Source organism: Diabrotica undecimpunctata, chromosome 4 (assembly GCF_040954645.1).
Source record: "Diabrotica undecimpunctata isolate CICGRU chromosome 4, icDiaUnde3, whole genome shotgun sequence".
Classification (NCBI taxonomy): domain Eukaryota; kingdom Metazoa; phylum Arthropoda; class Insecta; order Coleoptera; family Chrysomelidae; genus Diabrotica; species Diabrotica undecimpunctata.
Window position 1 is genome coordinate 19,598,205 of NC_092806.1, and position 14,742 is coordinate 19,612,946.

The 14,742-nt window shown below is 37.5% G+C and overlaps 1 protein-coding gene across 1 annotated transcript in view; it reads right to left on the reverse strand.

Annotated features, from left to right (window-relative positions):
- Nucleotides 1-14,742, reverse strand: part of HDAC4 (histone deacetylase 4) — a 168,858-nt gene that overhangs the window by 20,268 nt on the left and 133,848 nt on the right. Inside the window, exon 6 of the mRNA XM_072529089.1 lies at nt 13,156-13,330. Within this exon, the coding sequence (XP_072385190.1) occupies nt 13,156-13,330 (175 nt within the window). The remainder of the gene's footprint in view (nt 1-13,155; nt 13,331-14,742) is intronic.

The window sequence follows — 14,742 nt, forward strand, 5'->3', positions numbered from 1 at the left end:
GTTAGTCCAACGACTAAAGAACGCTTTGCTAGAAGAAGGACTAGATCCAGAGACTTATATATTTGAAGATGCTGTCCTCTCGTCGATTTCGAAAGTTTCTGGTGACATCGCATCATTAGAGAACAAAGTTTCTGACGATATTTCGAAAGTTTCTTCTGATGTAGCCAAAGTTTCTGGTGACATCGCGTCATTAGAAAACAAAGTTTCTAACGAGATTTCGTCCCTGGAAAGCAAAGTTTCTGCTAACATCTCTTCGGAAATCTCTAAAGTCACTTCTGAGATGTCTGCCCTCGACGATAGAATATCTTCGTTAAAAAATCAAGTTGCTGCCGATATGTCGGCCTTCGAAGAAAAGATGAAAGAGATGGAAAAGAAGCTGGAGGAAACAGGGACAGCAGAGAGAGGAAACAATCCAATTACAGCAGAGATAAAAGAAGACGAGACGAAATGTAAGTTGGAAACACGGCCGAAATTTGAAGGAAGTGGAAGTTCTGTGCATCTCAAAGTCCCAACTTTCGACGGAAAATCGTCATGGAACAACTACATGAAACAGTTCGAATCAGCTGCAAGAGCGAATGGATGGTCTGAAAAAGAAAAGGCTGTAAACCTGACTATCGCTCTTCGAGGAGATGCCTTAGATGTGCTTCAGACCATAGCCGTAGAGGAGACCGATGATTTCGAACAACTGAAGAAGAGGTTAAATATGCGATATGGCCACGAACATTTGGAGCATGTATATCAGTCGCAGCTTAAAAATCGTAGACAGAAGAAAGATGAGGCTCTTCAAGAATATGAAGTAGATATTGCCAGATTAGTACGATATGCTTATCCAACAGCTCCCGAAGACATGATGGAAAAGTTGGCCGTTCAAACGTTTATTGATGGTCTTCGTGATCATGAAATGCAGAGAACACTACGATTAGCTCGTCACAAGACGCTGGTTGATGTCTTATCCGCCGCCCTCGAATATGAGTCAGCTACGCAGGCCTCTGGCGGTTACAGTAAAGTTAGGACTGTAAAAGAGGAAGAAGATGAAGATAAACTTGACCAGCTCGTTAATATGATAAAAAGCATGACATACAAGAAAACGAAGACCATCAGATGCTGGAATTGTGGCGAAATAGGACACGTACGAAGCTCCTGTAAGCACCCTAGGTACGACGCAAATCAAGAAACTCACCATCAGGAAAACTAGAACGGGTCAGCCTTAGGGGGGCAGCTTCGACCCAGAACTTTTCCAAAGACCCTCTCATACTAATAGCTTCTTTGAAATGTCGTGAAGATAGTGTATATGTAGATGGAGACATAAATGGTAAAAAGCATACGTTGTTGGTGGATACCGGAGCGACCAGAACCATTATACGCCCGACAGTTATAAACAGCCGAAAGAAACTGTTACCAACGAGGTTACGACTTCGGACCGCTACAGGTGAAAATGCCAACATTCATGGAGAAATCCAGGTACAATTGGGAATTGGGGCAGAAAAGTTTGTCCATACTGTTATAGTTGCTGACATCGAAGAGGATGTTATATTAGGAATGGACGTAATGAATATGCATGGATTCCAATTGGATTTTAAGAATAAGGTAATCAAAGTTGGCAACGAGGAGGTATTTCTCCATCCACATAATGACAACACTGTGCAAGCAGCCATTACAGAAGATACAGTCGTGCCTGCGAGAAGCGAAACGATCATAGTAGCGCGACTACAGGGAATTGTAGACGAAGGGAGACCTGTTATGATGGAGCCTTGGAACCACGACGATGAGGTTGGCCGTGGAATCATAATTGGAAAGGAATTGGTGATTTCGGCTAAAGAAATTCCTGTGAGACTTATCAATGTCAACGACTACCCAGTGACCATAAAGAAAGAGACAAAAGTAGGAACTTGTGTACCTGTGACATCCATAATTCGTCAGGCGACAACATCTGATAATTCCAACGACAAATTCGACCAAATGGTTGCAGTTGCAGGACAGTCTCTAAATCAGATGGAGAAAAGGAAATTAAGGGAATTTCTTCGGCAGTATCGTGATATTTTCGTACCGAAAGGAGGAAAGACGGGAAGAACTACCGTTGTTAAGCATAAAATTGATACTGGTAATGCTAAGCCAATTCGTCAAACAGCTCGACGATTACCACAGGCGAAGAGAGAGGAAGCTGAAACGATTGTTCAGGAAATGAAGAAAGACGGGGTGATAGAACCTTCTACGAGTCCATGGGTCTCTCCGGTGGTCCTGGTTAAGAAGAAAGACGGAACGACGAGGTTCTGTGTGGATTACCGTTTGTTGAACAACGTTACCAAGAAAGATAGTTATCCTCTGCCTCGGATCGATGACACATTGGACACATTGGCTGGAAGTAAATTGTTTTCTACTTTGGATTTGAAGTCTGGATACTGGCAGGTAGAAATGGACCCAGTAGATAAAGAAAAGACAGCCTTCACCACAGGATCTGGATTGTGGCAATTCAACGTTATGCCATTTGGACTCTGTAATGCTCCTGCGACATTTGAGAGGCTTATGGAAAATGTGTTGAGAGGGTTATCTTGGAAAACATGCCTGGTTTATTTAGATGACGTAATCGTCTTGGGGGAGACATTCGAAGATCATTTGAGGAATTTAGAAAACGTTTTTAATCGACTTAAAGCTGCCCAATTGATGCTAAACCCCAAGAAGTGCCAGCTATTTCAAGGTAAAGTCAATTATCTGGGTCATATAGTCAGTAAAGAAGGAGTAGCCGTGGATAAGGGAAAAATCGATTCCATTAAGGAATGGCCAAAACCAACTGACAAACATCAAGTGAGAAGTTTTCTTGGACTATGTACTTACTACCGGAGGTTTATTAAGAAGTTTGCAGATATCGCTAAGCCATTAACGCGACTTACAGAGGAAGCAAGAGAATACCGCTGGGATATAGACTGCCAAAATGCCTTTGAAACGTTGAAAAAGCATTTAATAACAGCACCAATTTTAGGGTATCCACTGCCAGAAGGAGAGTTCATCTTAGATACGGATGCAAGTAATGTGGGAATTGGAGGAGTGCTGTCTCAGATTCAAGGAGGACAGGAACGAGTCCTCGGATATTTTAGTAAAGTTCTTTCAAAACCTGAGCGGAATTATTGCGTCACGAGAAGAGAACTTCTAGCAGTAGTTAAATCAGTAGAGCACTTCTATCAATACCTCTATGGCAGAAAGTTTCTAATCCGAACCGACCATGCCGCCCTTAAGTGGTTGATGCAGTTCAAGAATCCAGAGGGTCAGATAGCCAGGTGGATCGAACGACTCCAAGAATACGATTTTAAGATTGAGCACCGGGCCGGAGTTAGCCACAGAAACGCTGATTCTCTTTCCAGAAGGCCATGCCCAGCAGAGTGTTCCCACTGCAACAAAACGGAATCCAAGGAAGCAGCAGTGCTAAGAACGACGATTGTCAACGACGACTGGACGCCTACTAAAATCAGGGAAGAACAAGAGAGAGATCCAGTTATACAGAAAATCCGAAAATGGAAAGAGGAAAACCGTCGACCACCTTGGCAGGAAATATCAAACCTATGCTCAGTAGTTAAGACGTATTGGGCCCAGTGGGACTCATTTATCATCGAACATGGCTTGCTCAAACGAGTCCTGGAAAATGATGACGGTTCAGGGAAGAGAAGACAGTTGGTGATCCCAAAGAGCAGAATAGCCGAAGTACTTCGTCAGTTACACGACAGTCCATCGGGAGGGCATTTTGGTGTAAGAAAAACCCTTCAGCGAATTCGGGAACGGTTTTATTGGATGAACAGTTCCGACGACGTAAAAGACTGGTGTAAGAAATGTACTATTTGTGCTACGAGTAACGGGCCTCACCGAAAAAGGAGAGCTCCTATGAGACAATATAATGTTGGAAGCCCGTTTGAAAGAATAGCTTTGGACATCGCTGGGCCATTTCCAAAAAGTGAAAATGGAGGCAAGTACATGCTGGTAGTAATGGATTACTTTACTAAGTGGGTCGAGATTTACGCACTTCCCGACCAGAAGGCCGCCACCGTTGCAGATAAGTTGATCCAAGAATATATCAGCCGATTTGGAGTGCCTTTGGAGATACATAGTGACCAAGGCAGGAACTTCGAAAGCGATCTATTCCAAGGAATATGTGATAGACTAGGCATGAAGAAAACAAGAACTACCGCGTATCATCCGCAATCGGATGGTATGGTAGAACGAATGAATAGGACAGTTGGCAAGTATTTGACAAAGATGGTGTCCGATCATCAGCGAGACTGGGACCAATACCTTCCGTTCTTCACAATGGCCTACAGATCTGCTGTTAACGAATCAACAGGCCAGACACCAGCCAAAGTCCTATTCGGACGCGAAATGCGACTACCTTGTGATCTCGAGTTTGGATGTAAACCTGGAGAAGATGTAGCAGGTGAAGATTATGTGATCGAATTACGAAGAAGAATGGACGATGTACATGAGTTGGTCCGTTCCCACCTTCAGATCGCTAGCGACAGAATGAAGAAACGGTACGATACACAAGCCGAAAAGGGTTGCTTTAAGAAGAACGACAAAGTATGGCTGTATAATCCCAAGAAGCGAAAAGGTTGTTCTCCCAAATTGCAGCAGTTTTGGGAAGGTCCATACCTCATTATGGAGAAGATCAACGATGTCATCTACCGAATAAGCAAGATTCCGAGGGGAAAGCCGATGATAGTACACCATAACCGGTTGGCGTCTTTCGAAGGTGACCACAACGTAGATGAAGAAGTGGAAGTAAACCAAATCCACGATGTGTCTGACCTCACGTTTGAGGAATTCATGGGTGCCTATGGAGGTACCGGTAAAGCGAGACATGGTGTTACCACTGAAGAAAAGCAAGATCTACTCGAGCTCCCCGATGACTACTCGCTGGCCCTTACCATCCCGGCCAGTATCAAAGACGCACCAGGGTTGGCATCCGTCTTTCGAAGGAAGTTTGGTCGAGTTGCAGAACTTCAATGCCAAGTGCCAGCTCCCGGTAAAACCTTGAAACTCCAAGATGCATCACGTTACCTTTTCTACCTGGTAACAAAAGACACTGCCCGTGACCAACCTACCTACCGAGATGTATGGGAAGCCTTACTTCAATTGAGAGGGCACGTACTAGAGTCCGACGTGCAAAAGTTAGCCATGCCAAAGTTGGAGTGCCGCCAATTAGATTGGAGGGTTATCCGAAATATGGTGGAGGAGATCTTTAAAGACACCGAAGTCCAGGTGTTAGTCTGTTGCAATCCGCATAGTTACTGGTGCGGAGAGAAAACCGTCCCTTGTCATTTTTATACAACTGGAAGTTGTAAAAGAGGGTCCAGTTGCCGATACCAGCATACCGTTCCAGTTCTAGTCCCAACAAGGTTCCAGGAGGAACCATCTTTTGAGAGGGGGGCAATGTTACGTAAAAATATGAGTCATAGTTTTAACCTTTAAAACATGTTTTTAATCTAATATGTTGTAGAGTTTACGAGAGGCCTCGATTTACCTGAGCGACCTTCCAGAACCGATATGAGGGAAATCCAGTTTGCCTTTACCGTTTCGCCATCGAAGGTTTTAGACTATTCGAGATAACGGCACTGGTATATAATAACGGAACTTTATTTGGAAGGGACAGTTAATAAAGAAGATTCGCGCTCGCCTACTAATAAATTATTGTATATTTAGTGATAAATAAACTTATATAAATTATCGTGCCTTTTAATAAATTAAAGTAGGAACAATATAATAAATTAGTAAAGACATTATAAATTAAAGACATAACAATTAATAAATTCCTAACATATGCTTTTGTTATTTAATCTGTCTTTATTTTCTTTATTGTTCTTGTTCTTTTTATTGTTCAGACGTTTCAAATCTATGAACGATATTCATGCTTTAGCAATCATATTCTTTAGTTAAAAAAACTGTGTTTTGAAAACCGTATCCAATTCAGAAGCCGAAACGTCAAATAAATATTTTATAATTTGTCTTTTATTTTCAACGATATATTTATTAAATTCAAATGTATTGTCTTACAATGTTTTGCAATGAGAACTTTAAAAAAAATAGACGTCGAATATGAATAATGTGATATTTATATGGGATAATTGTTTTAATAATTTGTTTATTTATTTCTAGGGGTATTTCGTCATCTAGTCTGACAGGTTTGTTGTATTTCGTTATTGCTACGACCTTCAATATTTCATCCTTTATTATATTACCTGCCTTTTTTACCTTTTTATGGTAAACAAAATTATTTGTTTCTACTATGAAATAATTGTTATACATGATATTTAAAAAATTTGGTGATCCATCTTGTTTTGAACCATATGGTGTCTGAAGCATTATACCATAATTTCATAATATACCATGATTCAGAAATATCGACCTGATATGCAATTCCAAGAAAAATCAATGAATGACAGAAGACATCTTGAAATTGATGGAACAACGTCCATCAATTTCAAGATCCAATAAGATTACTCCACAAAAGAATTAGACTCAAAGGCGAAGAAGATCTCGAAGATACCCAATTTGGTTTTAGAAATGCTATGGGAACTAGGGAGGCACTTTTTGTGCTAAATGTCCTATTACAAAAATGTAGCGATCAAAGAAAATATGTATTTGCATGCTTCGTGGACTTCGAAAAGGCATTCGATAAAGTTCAGCATGTAAAATTAATTCAGATGATAAAAAATATAGGAATAGATGACAAGGATATTCGTGTGATTAAAAATCTGTACTGGAATGAAACTGCTATCGTAAAAGTTGGAGACAATTCATTATCATTCTGGTTTTACAACCCTCCGTGGGTCCTAGCCTCCTCACGAATTTCTCTCCAGTTGTCCCTCTCCATCACCTTCCTCCGCCAAGTATGTATTCCCATATTTCTCATGTCTTCATCGATGTTATCAAGGAACGTTATTCTGGGTCTTCCTTTTCTTCTCTGACCAATGGGTCTATCAAGGAGCGTTTTTCTAGCTGGGTCATTTTGTTCCATCCGAATTACATGCCCTATCAACCTCAGGTTCCTGGTATATTCTATAAAGTTCGAAGTTGTATCGTCTTCTCCACACTCCATTGTCATTCACTGCTCCATAGATTCGCCTTTGTACTTTTCTTTCGAAACATCGTAACATGTTTTCATTACTTTTTGTTAGATTCCAGGTCTCTGAACCATATGGTAGGACTGGGCGTATTATTGTTTTGTAGTGTTTTATTTTTGTATTTCTCGATATAATTTCTTGAATTTAAAATAGCATCTGTTGATCGTGCAAATTCTGAAGTTTATCTCTGCGGTAGTATTATTTTCTGTGTTAAGGAGCCAGGTGTTAATAAGGTGTTATAGAATCCAGTGAAAACTGCTTTTCAAAAACCATCTTCGTCACTGTCGGCGCACGAAGAGTCCACTTTTATTCCACTTTGGTTTCAGCTCGTTCCAACACAGTTCAAGGAAACCGTAGCTTTAAATGTCTTCTTGCCATGATGTTTGCAGTAACAATGAACGCGCTTGTGGGCACAAAACTTGTTTTGAGTGCTAATAAAGCTTTTTTTTTCAAATAATACGTTTTTTAATGACCTTTACCGTTTTTGTTAAAATATTTTTATATTTTTAGGCAAATACTCTTTAACATTTTGAGCTATTAACACTTTGTAAAGTATCGTCAGACTTTATTGCTGTGTGTATCTTTTCTATATGTAACCTCTTTGGCCCTTGTTGTGCATTTCATATGTTACACAATTTATTTCAATATCTGGACTATTATATCCATATCTACCGCTCATTTCCTACTTCAAACTGCAAACACTTATAAGTACATACGTTTCATTTTATAGTCGATAAATTTTAACTTTCTTTTGATATTAGGTATCATTGTAAAAAATGTGTTGAGTAGAACATTAAAAAAAAACATTAGAAAGAGTGCTAATGAGATATAGGTTTATGTGCGTGATAAAGTTTTGCTACAATTAAACAAATGACGCTGTTATTATACCAATAATTATGCTAGTATACCAGTGCACGCGCTTGTCTATAATTAAATATATAGTATTGATATCCTTGATATCGTTTTAGTAATTAACGGGCTAAGTAAACAACAGTTGATGGGAAACTGTTAAATTCTTGCCGCAAAAATTAGTTATAGCATTGATAAAATACTATTAAGATTAATAGATAATTTTAACATTACAAAATTGGATCTTTTAAATCAATAAAATACGATATTTCTCAGGACAAGTCATCATCATCATCATCAATCAGCCCTGAGTTGTCCATTGTTGAACATAGGCCTCCTCTAGACTTTTCCATCTGCTTCTGTTCTGCGCCTCTGCTATCCAATTGGTCACGATTCTTTTGAGGTCGTCGGTCCATCGCGTTGGGGGTCTTCCTCGGCTTCGCTTGTCAGCCCGTGGTCTCCACTCAAGCAACTTTTTTTTCCAACTGTCGTCTTTCATTCTTGCAACATGTCCTGCCCATCTCCATTTTTGCCTTGTAATATGTTCGATAATGTCTTCTAGTCAGGACAAATACTGACACCTAATCATATGTTCAACATAATAGAGAACATGAAGTTATTTTCAAGTTTACGTACGCCCTAAAGCCCGTCATTCACGCCGCAGTACAATTTTGTCTAATGCTACAAAATTGAACTTAATTTGATCGTGCATGGTGTATTTGCACTATTCGACCAAATCGGCGCGATTTGACGGCAGACAAAGAGAAACAAGTCAGTCGTCAGTCCGCACCAGTACGACAGAGTTGGTTGGGTCGTAAATTTGATCGTGTATATTTTGACAACGACAAAATCGTACTCCAAAAGAATTATTTGCTGGTAAATTTCGAGAACGGCTTATAGCTACAGGTTTTAAGAGATTTCTTTGACATTTATAAAGAACAAACTAACAAAACCGCTAGAAAAAAGCTGTGAATATTTGATTTGCTAAATTTCAAGAAGTAAAAGCGGATACTAATGAAGAGTTGGTAAAAAAGAAAATTGATAATTTTCGAACATGTTATAAAGGGAATTAAAATTATCTCGATATAATCGCAATTCTAATAAATGCACGTGACAGTATGTATGCTCATTTAATTCGATGATGCTCATACTCTAAACATCATACTGCAAAATCGGTACCAGTGTGTTCCCGTTCCCGTCCGATTTTCAACATTATTGTACTGCAATTGCATTCGACAAAATCGTACTGCAAATGCATTCGACAAAATCGTACTGCGCCGTTGGAACGTGGAGGCGGGCTTAAGATATACGGTACGTACTTACTTTTTACCACGCCATATAGAAGTTTAGAGTTTATTTATAAGGCTACCTAACTAATACAAATATTGTTTATGGCAAGTCAAAAAAAAATACATAGTATACAAAAAAAGGAACATAAAACGTAACTTAAATATAGCACAAAGAACACATATTAAACAGAAAAAAATTTATAGCAAAGTCATAGACATTCTTGGAAGTCCTAGTGTACACGGAGCAAGAAGGAATCATTTTGATGAGCATTCCACCCCATACTTCGCACTGGCTACAACCTTTGGACCGATCGTTTTTAAAATCACTTAAGTCCTACTTTTATAGTGCTTGTAATTATTTCATTACAAACAATCCATCCAGAAAGATCAATCGTCTGCAGTTTGGAAAACTTCTCAACTCTGCATGGACCAAAGCAGCAGGTGTACAAAACAGTGTGAGTGGATTTCAAGCTTGTGGCATAGTCCCTCTAGATATGTCTGTAATACCAGCCTACGCCTACCTAAAGCCCGATTCCTCCGGTGCAGTGCCCATTGTCCAAGTATTGGCGCACACTCTCGCTAGTACACCAACCGGCGAAGTTGATCTTGTTGCCTCCAATTCAGAACTTATCGGCCAACACGTCAATGCTGTAACTAGTGTGCCAACAAGTGACACTGTTGATTCTTCTGTCTCCTGTGCAGTACCAAGAACTCAATTTGATCTTGCTAGTATCCCCAGTACTTCTAGTAGCCTTACTTACACCGTCAAAAATGACTCCTTCTAAACTTCTAGAACATATATCACCCGTCCCTTCCCTCACGCAGAAAGTAACCGTTAAGAGATGTTTCACGACTGTTTCAAAAGTATTAAATTCAGCTCAGAACATTGCTGTTGTAAAAAGGAAGGCAGTTGAGCAAGCAATGAAAGATAAACAAAAAAAGAAAAAAGATCAACTGAGAAAAAAAATTGAATAAAAAAAGAAGTTTCTCAAGGCAAAAAAGGACCCATCTGGCAAAATGACACAGTTTGAAAGTTCCGACTCATAAAGCTATGATTCTGCAGATCTAGTCCAAGATGACGGTATGTCAGTAGAAGAATGGGATGAAGATGAATGTGTGGGATGTGGAGAGGCTTACAATGAAACTACAAAAAAAACGGGCGTGGCAGTCCAGTGGGACTGCCGGTGGAAGTTACACTTCTATACACGCATTCGCCGTTACAAATTTATTTGGGAGTCAATCTGCACAATCATTACATATGTAATTTTATAGGTAAGACATAGCAGAAAGAGAAACAGAATTAATAACAACTTACTAACAATGAAGGATTGAATCAATATTTTGATGAAAATGTATATTTTTATTTTCATATATGTATGAAAGGAGTTGAATGCAAAATTTTTTTACACATACTCTGCAGTAAAATTCATTGTTTATTTTGTTATTAATATAATAATACAATACAAATTAAACTGCAATATTCATAAGTATTTAAAAATGACAATAATATACATAAAAAAATACACTACAATATAGTGCAACATAATTCCATATATAATAATACAATACAAATTAAAATGCAATATCCATAAGTATTTAAAAATGACAATAATGTAATAACATTAATAAAAAAGTCCTCCCCGACTGGGAATCGAACCCCGGTCTCCCGTGTGACGGGCGGGGATACTGACTACTACACTACCGAGGACATAACACAAATGTATTTCAAAATTGACAGTTCTGGATCATACAGTGATTTATTGAGATTATTATTTTGAAATACAAAAGAATAATATAATTATGAACATTTAATAAATAATACAAAACATATCACATAAATAATAATATTAATAAATATTTTATTATATGTATAATATTATATGTATATATATCTTTATATAATATGTATAATATTAAATTATATATACAAAAGGAACATTTTTATATTCGAGAGAGGAAGAGAGAGAAAATATATCTTCTGTCTCTCTTTTACTCATTATCTTACATATGTAATTGTTTCACAGATTCACTCCCATACAAATTTCCAACGTGGAGCGCGCGTATAGAAGTATAACTTCAAAAAGGAGACTGGGTGAAGTGTGTACAGTGTTCTCGGTGGTTTCATGAAGGTTGCTCTAGATTTGAAGTAAAATGTGACTTTTGCGGTACCAGGGAAATATTGTCACAAAAAGGGAAGTTTCCCATTAATAGGAAGGTTGTGGTCAAAAAAGCTAAAGAATAGACTTGTTTGTTTTTTTTATTTGGTTATTGTAACATTTATTATTATGTAAAATATACATCTTTTTTACTTTATACTTGGTTTGTAGTCATTGATCTTACTTTTTACCCCTGGTCCATCTCACCCAGACACGTCCGGGTGAGATGGACCATGCAAAGTTTTGAAAAAAATGCAATATAGTCTTTATTAATAATATTCAATTAGAAAGTAAACTCTTAACGGTATAAAACTAAATTCTTTACCAAATGCTTAAATAATAATGTTAATAAGTTGACAAATGCAATTTTAGTTAGCGTCCAAATAAATGTGGTCCAACTCTCCCGGACTTACCCTAATTGAAAATTTGGACATGAGAAAGCTGTGTGCAAGATGGGTCCGCGTTTGTGCAAGTTGTTTCAATTGAGTTTTTAGCAAAGTTTCACAGTAACAAATATGAATTTTTCTTCTTTCTTTCCACTCCCTCTTCTATTCACTTACTTACGACCCACCTCTCCAACCAAACCAATAGTAGCCATTCGTAGACGTTTCGGTTTGCTTGCTTATCCTATCTCCAGCCCATTAATTTCTGTCCCCAGTTTCAACCCCTGATACCCAATGTGGTAGGCAAAATATAACCGCAACAAAATAAGTTTTCATTTCCTGAATTTATGTATATTTCTTTCTCTTGTGTGAGACTAAAAATGTTTCAATCCCAACAAAGCGAACAGGACACTAATCCAAATCTTTTATAGTTTTTAAACAAACAATAGATTCTAAATGCAAAATTGTCGATCTAATAACAAGTTCTGATTAAACTCCTTTTTAGGTTTTCTTCAGAAACGTTTAATTATAACCTGACCTTGCATAGCTTTAACAAGTCTATTCTTAGTTTAGAACAACAATTTAAATGGTGTTTGTTTAAACAAAAATATCTCTAAGGTGACTCAATATCAATCACGCGACTCGATTGACATCAAATGTAATGCTACTTTGTTCTGATATCGATAATACGTTTAGTGTAACAACATTTTAATGCAAATAGCGCGTTCGTTTTGTCTGCTATTGCTAATAAATAGATCACTGAAAATTACAGTTTTTATAAATTTTCTTTTCATAGCAGTTGCTTCCGAGCACTGAACTGTTTTTTTAAAGCATACCTAAATAAATATTCATAAAAACATAATAAATAATTCTTTATCATTTATTTTGTTTTCTTTTGACAGAAACTTACTTAATTAACTTTTGTTTTGATCACCGTTGTACTGTTTTGAACGAAAGGTTACTTAACGTTGTTTTTGCTAAATGAACCAGCAAATATATTTAATTAGGTGTTGGTAAAGGTTGATTTACGTAAGAAGTATTCGTGTTTGTACCACCATAAAAGTGCAGCTCGTGTAATTGTATATTTGCATGAACGATCGCTTCAAGGACTCCTTATCACACTTCCATCGTCCTTTTTGGAATGCCTTTCAACATTTTTAATCTTTTATAATTGTTATTTCAGGAAAAACAACAAGAGTTCTGTTTAACAATATTATTACGAATATTTCATGCATTTGCTTGACATGTATTATTAACACAGACGAGCTTTTACTGAAATTCGCCCTGCAAGAGAGTAATTGAAAATAGACTTGTCAGTTTAAGGTTGTAAAAAGCACTTGTTGTTCTTAGATTGTGTAATAAATGGCGTACTTACCCCGATTCCACCACAAGAAAGTCTGACGAATGCGGTAACCGGCAAGGAGCTCAATTTACTCATATCTGTTTTATGTCTATTTAACGAACTGGTTCCATATAATAGAACATGAGATTCTGAATGACAAGTTTGTAGCTCTTGAGGCGTCGCTTTTCGAGGTCTTAACTTATCACATCTAAAAAAAAATCAAGAATATAATATTATTAGTTTTATAAAAAAAAATAACAAGTACCCATCGAAATATTTAAGTGACCTCGAGTATCAATTGCATTTAAAAATAGATGAAGTACTTGCGCAAAATTAGACTCAATCAAGTAGGGCCAGTTATCTCATAATATTTAAATATTCACTGAAAGAAGTTTGAAAAAAAGATCTAACTGGATAATGTTACATTTCAATGAATTAAAATTAATCTAGTTTAGTAGAAGACCTTGTAGCCAAAATCCTATTATTTACCATAACGGAAATACCATGAGGAGGCTCAATGTCATTAAGGCACTGTCAAAGCTTTAATCCACTCTAAACTGGATTACGGTACCTTGATATATATGTCTGCTTCAAAGACTGACTTAAGGTTACTTAACTCTGTGCATAACACTTCCATTTGTCTCTGCTTAGGCATCTTTAAATCCAGTCCAGTAGAAAGCCTTCACAGTGGGGCAAATGAACCTCTCTGGATTCGACGAGCGTATCTCCTACAATTTTATTTTGCTACAGTACACGCAAATCCATTTAATACCGCTTAATAAAGTCAACATATCTCCCAGATGCTTCGAGAACGATCCAACCAATTATTGACATCCATAAATCAACCGTAACAAATGCCATCAAGCTTACAAAAACACTTTCCTATCCAATTCCAAATACCCTCCTAGGAACAGACCAATCCTACATTTAAAAGCTTCTCAGAGGAGAAGAAAAATTGTATACACAGATGCTTGCACAAGTGAAACAATTATGGGAGGTGGTGTTACCACAGTTGACGAAACAATATCATTTTTATTACCAAGTATGTATGCAGCGTATACACTGGAGAATTATATACGATATTAGCAGCTTTTATTTCCTAAAATCGATGGTAAGGACCCAGCAATATGCTCAGAGTCCTTTTCGTCAATTTTCTTCATAAAAAGTTTATATGTTCAGCTTCCGTTATTTCAAGAAATTCAACGGTATACTTGCTTCTCAAGGTATAAATGCTACTAATATCTAGATACCATCCCATATCGGCATCCCCAGTAAATAAAAAGCAGATCACGCCGCCAAACTAACTTCTGCTCTAAAAAGTAAACACTCAAAAGTACATGTTCAAATCCGGAAAGACTTAAAGCATATGTTTAAGCAAGAACAGCATATTTCTTGGCAAAATCACTGAAACACAATAAAAAGCACATTACATGAGATACGACATACTGTCAACACAATCTAGCTTCCACATATGCCTAGAAAACAAAAAGCAGTCATCCGAAGATTAACCTTCTTCCAATCTGACAATCCTGCTCAAGTGTTTTGACCGTGAAACACATCCTTATTGATTGTCCTTGGTACGAGAGACAAAGAACTCAACACAAAATTAAGCCGAATATT